This window comes from Triticum aestivum, chromosome 1B (genome assembly GCF_018294505.1).
Source record: "Triticum aestivum cultivar Chinese Spring chromosome 1B, IWGSC CS RefSeq v2.1, whole genome shotgun sequence".
NCBI classification, from domain to species: Eukaryota; Viridiplantae; Streptophyta; class Magnoliopsida; order Poales; family Poaceae; genus Triticum; species Triticum aestivum.
In genome coordinates, this window is record NC_057795.1 from 572,617,337 (window position 1) to 572,627,479 (window position 10,143).

General features: G+C 43.0%; 1 protein-coding gene across 1 annotated transcript; it reads right to left on the reverse strand.

Moving 5' to 3' along the window:
* Positions 1–1,003: 1,003 nt before the first annotated feature.
* On the reverse strand, positions 1,004–4,113 carry LOC123095727 (uncharacterized). Its single transcript, XM_044517286.1, has 5 exons — positions 3,891–4,113; positions 3,116–3,304; positions 2,824–3,032; positions 1,422–2,111; positions 1,004–1,326 (listed from the first exon to the last, which is right to left on the reverse strand). Exons 1-4 carry the CDS (start codon positions 4,030–4,032, stop codon positions 1,428–1,430), a joined length of 1,224 nt encoding a protein of 407 aa, XP_044373221.1. The 5' UTR covers positions 4,033–4,113; the 3' UTR covers positions 1,004–1,326; positions 1,422–1,427.
* Positions 4,114–10,143: the final 6,030 nt, after the last annotated feature.

Here is a 10,143-nt window from a genome sequence, read left to right on the forward strand (position 1 = left end):
CTTATAGAGCGTTGCATGATGGGGGAGCCATATTCTAGGTCATGGACATATGGAAGGTCAAGCTCCCAACCAAGATCAAATTATTTCTATGGTAATATATCTGCGATCCGCTTCCTAGTGGAGTTGAAGCCCAGAATGGCCCCGATGACATCCTTTTGCACTTTATGTGGTGCAATGGAGGATAGTGATCACATCTTTTTCTCCTGCATTAGAGAGGTGTAGTTGGACTCCGGCTTCGTTTATGGATATCCACACCCACCCTTAGTAGTAGACTGTTTGGCTCCGCTCGTACTATTACGTTGCTTGGTTTCATGGTTATAGCTTGGGTTGTATGGCGAATCCGTAACAAAGCTCGCACTGAAGGGATGTCCATCAAACACCATGTTGATGGCATTTACAAAATGACTATCTTTCTACAGCTATGGAAGCAGTTTGGCAGGATCCAGGACTTGTCGATCATTGAAGCCTTCAGTCGCCGTCTTCGCATGCATTCTTCGGCTTCTTTGGCTCTCAGGGAGGGGACCGTGGTCATGTCCATTGATCGGTCATCAACCTTGAGCATAGGGGCCTTTGGGTTTGCACCGCATGTGTGGGCTGTTGAACCACCCGCCCTTTTGAGGGTTTGTAGTAGCACTTACATTTTCTGTTACTGTTGAACCTGTAAACCGTAAGGGCTTCAGTTCATTAAAGCCGAGCAAGCGTCTCTTTTCCAAAAAAAAAAAGCGAAGCAAAAATTCAGGAGAGCAACGGTCCCGACAGCGGTATCGGCCACTCTAGTCCATCCAAATCAAGATCAACTATATCACAGTTCAACCTCAATGCGAAAGGGCGACATGGACATGATTCTTGGTAGTGATCCATGATCTATCACAACACCTCTTATTTGCGGCAAGCCAGAATAGATACGAAAGGGATCGTCGTCAACTTCTATATGAAGCAGCTACTTCCATCGTCTAAAAGCAGACACTAGACACCCTTAAATTCAAACATTCTCCAACTCACAAAAAGGAAAATCAGCCCTTCAATATTTGATTTCAACGTCAACGAGAGAGAACCAGTCAAAGCAAGGAGACAGTCCTAGGTACGGAGTAACAAATCAAGAGTCACCAGAACAAAATATATACACAAAGGTAAAGCTGGATCACATGAGAGTACTCCAAACGGCGCACGGTACATTGAATTAAAGTATGATCCATCTACCAAGTGATGACTAACAAGAAGAAGAACAATGCCACAACTTGATCTGGAACAAGGATATCTGCCGTTTCCACTCCACACATCATCCATTCATTGATTCGCGCTGGAGTTTTCACCGCAGTCACACAACTGGCGTTAACACAGAAAGAAGGAAAATCAAGACACATAAGGTTGGAACTAATTTCATAAGACAACATAACCACTGGTGCAGGAAAAAAACATACCATCGATCAATACGGCCCCATGGTGGACCAGGTCACTGTAACCTCAGCTTTGAACTCGTCACAGATCGATACTTTACTACTGGCAAATGAACATTTCTGTGAAATGAAAGTGAGGAAACAGGAATATGTCTTTGGTTCCGGCTCTTCATCCATCACAACATCAGGCCTTTGGTATTGCGCCGACGCTGCATTCCCGGGCACAAACCTCCTCACACACCCCTTGCGCACAGTATCCATAGAGGTGATGTCAAATTTAAGCTTTAGCTCATGACCCAGTTGGACAGTAACAACTGATGATATAGGGAACACTGATTGTGCAGGAGAAGAATCAGTAGACCCATCATACAGCACAATTGCATCTGAAAGTCCACTTGTAAATGCAGTCACTGCCTTCAGGCCCCAAGCTGGACTAGCCATTGGAATCTCAATGTCAACTGTTGCTTCGATGCCCTGCCTAAGGAAAGCATAATGGAAGTCCACTGGGCCAATCTTGCCAAAAAGCCTCGACTTCAGTGTAGTGCCACGCAGAATCATGTGATCTGTATATTCAATGCAACCATCAGCTAATACATAATCCATCTCAGCGTTGTCACTGCCAATAGACTTGACCTTCAGGCTGTACTCAAGAAGAACACCATCGAGAATAGAGTTCCCACGAACAGGAGATATGAGCGGCAACCTCCGGGAATCCTATTTTAAGTACAAAAGAAATGCTCAATCAATGGTAATCTTTTGAATGACAGAAAGAGAATGCCAGTAGGAATCAGGGATCTTAAATTTCAAGTATAACTAGCACTACTGTTACACCAAACTCATTACTTTATAATAACATGTTGCGTTGAGGTGTTGCCAGCAAACACATTTCCTGCTCCTTGCACATATATAAAGTCTGATGTGTATAAGTACATAATGCATCCTCGTAGATTACAGGATAGTGGACTATCATCTAAAGTATATAAGTATGTAATAATGCACATGCTAAGAAATTATAGAATAACCTGAATGATATTTACATAATTTAATAATACCATATATTAGTTTCATTACGGTTCAATGCTCTTAATATGCACATAACAAATCAAGATACCTGACTGCATTGGTTGTACAATTCCTCATTACATACACCAGTTTTAATTCTAGGCAGGCTCTTCTAAGCTGCATTATTCTAATAAGATTAAAAAAAATGAGACAAAGTAGGACTAGCCCTTCGCAGCATATTTTTATAGAAGAAAAGACGTGAGCGCCCCGCGGAGTCTGAGACTCTAACATGTTTGGGCTGCGTGTGCACTCGAACAGCTTACAGAGCGACACTATGTTCTAGTTATACTAACAAGATCATGTCACCATTTGAAGAGAAAACTTAAACAAATGATCATATTTTACTCAAACCACATTAACTGACCGGTGTTATCTCGTGCGCCTGCTCTCTAGGACAGTTGAAGATGTAATTTCGCAGACAATCCAACTCATCCCGGATAGCAATGAATCCATATACTAGCATGCTCTGATCACCCAGGAAGTCGCCAACATATCTGAATGAGAATATTTGGAGCATAGTCAATACCGGGTAGTCTTTTCTTGGCTCTGTGAATCGTTTGCTTGTAAGGGGGGCTGAAAGAAGTACAGAAAAGGAAAATCAGCAGTACAACAGTATATAGATGCTTAATTGAAGATGATAATGGTAGAAATTTCACTTGGATTGGTGTCGTCCAATGCATAGAGTCTGTAGTACGTGAAAAAGGAAGCTGGTTCTGGACATCGTGGTTGAATAGAAACAGTGAAGAACTGATCCTTCTCAGGAAGGGTTGCATTTAGCTCATCGATCTTCTTCCAATACTCTCTGATTTCTTCCATATACTTGTCCAAATTTTTCATAGCTGGCTCTGAGGACAACAAGAAGAAACCATCAGTTCATCATGCCAATAGAAAAGAACATGTTGGAACTGAAACCAGCAAATAGGAGAAAGAATTACAAAGCTTGCAAATTCTGTAAACCATAGACATAATAAATGCTACCTCCCATCCATATTAATCGTCGCTGATTTAGTACATCCCCCCGATCCGTATTAATCGTCCCTGATTTTAGTGTACTAAATCTGCAACAATTAATATGGATCGGAGGTAGTATTAAAATTGTGAAAGAACAGCAGAGCTGATATATTAGCGCTGCTATTAAGAACTCTCACAGATAACTACGCTGCTATTGATCGAATAATCAAACAAATAAAAAAAGCATATTTTGGGCATTTGATTCTAGTTTACATCCAACTGAAGAAAACTTTGCATGCTTAAACATCAGGAATCATACGATACGAGCGAGCGGACAAACAATTAGTAGCTCTCTCTCTATATATAGATACACTAGTGTACCCGACGAGCAGGAATTTTGCAGCTTAAACATCAGGAATCATATCTGAACGAAAATTTTGCATGCTGAAACATAGATATATAGGGATGGCCAGAGGTCACCAATAAGGGCCCTCTGTTGAGGGTTCACCACCAGCGGACAAGGTCGTTCAGCCAGAGCGAGCCTCGTCTCCCATGGTACCTCCGAAAGGTCTGGCCGCTCCAGGCTAACATCGGACACAGACAGGCTCGTCTCCGGAGCCATGGCCGAATCGAAGCGACGCACCCCGTCTGGGGCTGGGATCGGTGGCGTCTCTGTGCGGGGCGGCGGCTGGGGTGCCGGGAATCCTCGCCTGAAGGGACGCCGAGTTGGGCCAGCCCAGACGAACGGGAGCCACAACCTCGTTTTTTTTTTTACTTTTGTTCGTAGTTGCAATTATTCTGAATAAATATATTACAAAAAATTACATAAAAAATTTGAATTTTTTTGTGAAACAAGTATTTCAAAAATGGTAAATGTGTATAGAGAAACTGTTTCTCATGTATACGAAAAATATATACAATCTGTGTGAAAAAGTTGAACAGGTATTTGAAAAAAAAATTATCAAGCATTTGAAAAGGTTGGAAATGTATTCAAAAAAATGTTAATATTTTATTTTAATAACGTTCATCAATCGTTTGGAAAACTTCAAATATGTATAGAGAAAATGTTGATCATTTATTAAAAAAAAATTAATCTTGTATTTGAAAAATATTAATCTACCATTCTAAAAAATCTTAAATATATAAGGACAAAATGTTATCCATGTATTAAAAAAATGTTTATCTTGTACTTGGAAAATGTTAATCAAACAATTGAAAAAAAATGTTAAATGTGTATAGAAAAAATGTTGACCACGTGTTCAGAAAATGTTAAACTTGTATTTGAAAGATGTTAAATGCGTATTAGGAAAATGTATTAGATATATGCAAAAAATGTACAATGTGTACAAAAAACACATTACAAAAATAAGTTCTCAAAAAATGTTAATCATGTATTTAAAAATGTGAAATGCATATATAAAAATATTGCTGAAGTATCAAAAATGTTGAATCTGTACTGAAAAAAGTTAACACGTGTTGGAGAAAGAAGAAACCGATAAAAATTGAAAAAGAATAAGGAATAACAAAGAAACCCAATGGAAACCAAAAAGAAAAACAAAGAAAACAAAAACAAAAGAAACCAATGCAAAGGAATGAAACCGAGAAAAACAAGAAAGAAACAAAGGAAATAGATGAAAACTAAGAAAAAACAAAGAAAGAAAAGCAAAAAAAGTCAATGAAAACCAAGAAAGAAACAAACAGAAATGAAGAAAACAAAAAACCAGTAAGAACCTAGAAAGAAACACAGAAAACTAATGAAAAAGCAATGAAAACCGTTTATAAAACGAAGAAAAGTGGTGACAAAAAGAAAAAAATAATCTAGAAAACCGAAGATAATCGGAGAAGAAATAAAAAACTAACAGAGAAAAAAACAGGTGCAAACAAAACCGGGAGAGCACCCTCGGAAACCAACATTCAAAGAAAACTCCGTGGAAACAACGTTTGAAAGTTTAAAAAACTAAAAAAAATGTTGGACGTTAATAGAATGATGGTCTATTGTCATCCGAAATTTCAAGTAAAAACACATTACAGGATGTGAGCTATGAAAAAGAAAAATTCATCAATGAATAGCAACATTACTGTTTGGCACTATTCAACGCTGATTTTGTGTTTTTCATAGCTCACGTCCCGTAATGTGTTTGAACTTGAAATTTTACGCGGCAATAGAACATCACACTCTCAACATCCTATATTTTTTTAAAGATTTTTCTGAAACTTAAAGACATTGTTTTTGCGTGGTTTTCACCGGTCTCCACCGAATGTTTGTTTCCCTATGATATTCTCCCAAACAAAACCCAGGGAACGAACACAGCAAATTGAATTGAAATCTAGCAGAAAAAAACAACGAATATGGGTCGGCCCAATAACTAAAGGTTGAAGGGAATCCCTTCAGCAAGATGGAAGAAACACTCGCCCTAAGTGAGATGTAGTCCCCGCGGTCCACGCCCATGTCCAGGTCGTGTGCTCCCTCCGCTTCTACCTTTCCCTCGTCTCCTCGACCCCTGATTTCTCATTTTCTTCCCCACTCACCTGATGATTGCGCGTCACCCTCCCATTCCAATTTATAGCAGTTTGGCCAAAATTAACCGAGGATGAGAATAGGAGATCATGGTTTGTATATTCCCAACCAATCCTTCATCAATTTGCATCGGTTAGTTAAATCCTCCTACATATCCCTTGGTTTACTTCCTCATCTTTATTTGATTCGGTTCCATTTAATAACCCGTATCGTCATTCCCTAAATACATATTTGAGACGTACAAAAGGGATTCACAAAGGGTGTCCTATGGCAAGCATGTTAGAGGATTGCTGATGGATTTGGATATTTTTGTTCGGCAGCCATGTGGCAACATGCAACAAGCAACTACTCTTCGAGTGCTTTTGTTTAAACTTCATGCCATATTTTGTGTTTTATACTTTTATCTGTGTGCTATATTTGCCCCGTTTTATCAACTTGCACCAGGGCCCTGATTTATCAGGACCGGCCCTGGCGGTTCAGACTGTGGAGGAGATTGGAATAGCTATACACTGCCTAAAAGTAGACACTAGATACCCACAGGTTGATTTAATTGAAAAAATTTCGTGAGGGACATATAGTGCACCCTGGTGGGAAAATGTAATGTAGGTCTGCCTCTCAAAGTGAAATGTCCACATGATGTTCGAAAAAGGGAACTTGTCTTTTAGAAGAATGGTTCTATCACCAAACTTCATTTGAAACATGATGAGGAAAGAACTAAATCTTGTGTGGCACATTTGGCCAATTGATGACCGAGACAGATGGCTGTGCTGGTACTCCATGCCAAGCATCGAGATTATGTACCACTCAAATTCCCTATACATCTTATTCCCTAACAATCTTGTTGGGCACTGGTTCTCTTCTACCTCCTCACCGTCTGCGTTATTTCCCGTTGTTATCCTCTCGGCTATAGATGAGTGAGTTATTGAGCATGGAAGTATGCATGCACTTATGGACTGGTGTAGATGGATGGATGGACACAATTTTTGCCACCTGAGTAGCCACATGCATTGATGCATTGTTACCTTAGTCACGAGTAAAATTGGCATCTACAAATGCCTGCAATTGTGATGACAGGAGATTGAAAACAAACGCACATGAGAGCATCGGTTAAATAAATGTGGCATGTCAGAATCCTGCAGAAAAATGAAACAATTTACATTGTTACAGTTGAGAAAACAAGGACATGATTTCATTTTCGAACTATGTACCAAATGTTGCTTGCATCAGGCATGTACATACACCGAGTCACATATTGCACTCATTTATACGAGGCAAAGAACTTCAAATTGGCCTAGTAGTAAGCCCAGGAAATGCAAGCTTATACCTTTACCTTACAATTCTAGTATGAGAAGAAGACCAGTCACGAATTCTTGCGCATATGGTGAGAGCTCCTGGAAATGAGATGCATCGAGGATTTTATTTAAAGTAACTCGATCCCATATAGATGAGCATGGACTTGTTAGTGCATCCAAATTACAGTGTTTCCTACCAGCATCTTCATTTTGCGTTTTGGTGGACGAGGTGAAGCGGAAGACGAAATCTCCCACAAAACGTTGTGTTCCCAAAAGGGCGGTTCAGACTGCGCAGGGAGATGCTCCTAGCAAGCATGAATGAGAAACAGAGAACACTGTGTCTCTAGTTCATCAAGATTAAGACTAGTTCTACCGTTGTTAGATCTCCAATGCACAAACTGCACATATGGTTCTGTCTAGTTTATCAATTTGCGTTGCACGCCAGAATAACTACACCAGCAACATGTCCTTGAGTTCTCGGCAGTGGCGAATTCCACCGCGTAGAAACAGACAGTAGATACCCTTTGTATCACGATCTTAATTTTGTTTAAATTTCCATCATTTTTTAGAAACGTGCATAACTGTATATTTCAAGTTATACTATGAATAGATATCAAGAACTTGACTGTGAGAGATCCGCAATGGCTTTGCACTCCTCGAAATTAGGCTAAGGTAGTTATAGGTGTCAAAACCGGCGGATCTCGGATAGGGGGTCCCGAACTGTGCGTCTAGGCGGATGGTAACAGGAGACAAGGGACATGATGTTTTACCCAGGTTCGGGCCCTCTTGATGGAGGTAAAACCCTACGTCCTGCTTGATTGATATTGATGATGTGGGTATTACAAGAGTAGATCTACCACGAGATCAAGGAGGCTAAACCCTAGAAGCTAGCCTATGGTATGATTGTTGTTCGTCCTATGGACTAAAGCCATCCGGTTTATATAGACACCGGAGAGGGCTAGGGTTACATAGAGTCGGTTACAATGGTAGGAGATCTACATATCCGTATCGCCAAGCTTGCCTTCCACGCCAAGGAAAGTCCCATCCGGACACGGGACGAAGTCTTCAATCTTGTATCTTCATAGTCTTGGAGTCTGGCCGATGATGACAGTTCGGCTATCCGGACACCCCCTAGTCCATGACTCCCTCAGTAGTCCCCGAACCAGGCTTCAATGACGACGAGTCCGGCGCGTATGTTGTCTTCGGTGTTTGCAAGGCGGGCTCTCCTCCATGTTCCATGTGTTAGCCGAATAGTGTCCGGTTTCTTCATAAATGTTGCGCTCCTTGGCTTCCATGTCCAATAATGGCCCTCTTCCACGTGTTGTATGAATGCGAAAAGACAAGGTATTTTTACGTTTTACCCCCCTAGCTGCGCGAATAAGCCGTCTATAAGAGAGGCGAGGATCCAGATCCGAATCACACCATCCTCCTTCCGCAAGTATTCATCGAAGCGCATCCGACAAGAATCCATTCCAACATGGATAGTCGACGCGGCTCCTCTTCTCGCGCTCCCAGTCCTCAGCCAGGAGATTGGAGGAGATGCTCAGTCCCGCATAGCGAGTTAGTGACGCTCCAAGCAGAGGGATACCTTCCCCTAGCCTTTATGGTTCCGGTTCGAGCCGGACTGGCCACCTACAAGGGTGGGAAGCAGGCGGAGAGCGTCCCCAATCCCTCCAAAGGATAGCGGGTATGCTTCGTCCCCTACTTAATAAGGGGACTCGGATTTCCCATACATCCGTTTCTCCGGGGGCTCCTAGAGTTCTACGGACTCCAACTTCACCACCTCACACTTGCCTCCATTTTGCACATCGCGGGCTTTGTAGCTGTTCGCGAGCTGTTCTTGGGCATCGAGCCCCATTTTGCGCTGTGGAAGAGACTGTTTTGCCTCGTACCCCGTTCTTACGAGGGGTCGATATATCAAGTGGGCGGAGCCGAAATATGGCGCATCGCCGGGACCGGATATCTATCCGGAACCCCGAAGAAGGCGTCCGAAGACTGGCCTTCGGAGTGGTTCTATATGGAAGACGCCCCGCTGCCGGATCCAGTTCGGATCGGCCTCCCGGAGTTTAGCAACGCTCCTCTGAAGAAACGCCTGAGTTGGCGCCCGCGGAGCCCTCAACGAGAAGATGATAGGAGCGTCCACTATCTGATGGGCCGGATACGGTTACTGGCCCATTCCGGATTAACCATGATTGGAGTCATGGCCACATGCATTATGCGAGGGGTGCAGCCGCTCCAATATAGGGGCCACCCCATGTGGGATTTCAACGGGGAGAATGACGCCACCCGTCATGGCCGCAAGGGGCCGGGATCGGCCGCCAATCTGGTGAAGATCCTGTCCGGCTTGTACAAGGGGGAGAAGGAGGACTTCCTCCGCACGAGTCCATTGAATGGATTCTCCATGAATAACCCTCGGAGCTGGGTAAGCGAACGTTTATATATCTGATCCGTGCTTTCAAAGATAAGTGCCTTACTTTATGATTTCGACGCAGGAACTGCGCCGGGATGTGGAGGGCATAGAAAGCCCGACTCCACAACCCGAGGATCCGGGAAGATCCCTTGATCCGGCCTCCGGAGAGGATCCGGACATAACGGTGGAACTGATTGACGGGGTGTTCCACCAGCTCAACATAGACAATGCTCTAGTCGCCATTACGGCTGACTACCCCGGTTTATCCCCGGCTTCCCAGGTGAGTACGACCGAAGTCCTGACACCGTTACTTTTTTAATGCTTATTTCTGACCACCGTGTACCAACGGTGCTTCGCAGGAGGTGCCTTTACGGCGGGAAGCCGAGCCCGCGGCGACCGACCAACCAAGGTCAGTGCGGCCCAGCAGGCGGAAGAGGAGTGCGGCGCGAATCGAAACGTCGCCGCAAAGGTATGGCGCACCATTGTCTTTTAAGGGAAAGACTCCTGGGAGGT

What these genes read in the sequence shown, in the direction of transcription:
- LOC123095727 (XM_044517286.1), bottom strand. Translation starts at nt 4,032, where the DNA reads ATGGCTCCGGAGACGAGCCTGTCTGTGTCCGATGTTAGCCTGGAGCGG. An exon ending in TCAACAGAGGGCCCTTATTG is followed by an intron (nt 3,305 to 3,890) that starts GTGACCTCTGGC and finishes TGTTGTCCTCAG; the next exon opens with AGCCAGCTATGAAAAATTTG. An exon ending in AGGCGCACGAGATAACACCG is followed by an intron (nt 2,112 to 2,823) that starts GTCAGTTAATGT and finishes TACTTAAAATAG; the next exon opens with GATTCCCGGAGGTTGCCGCT.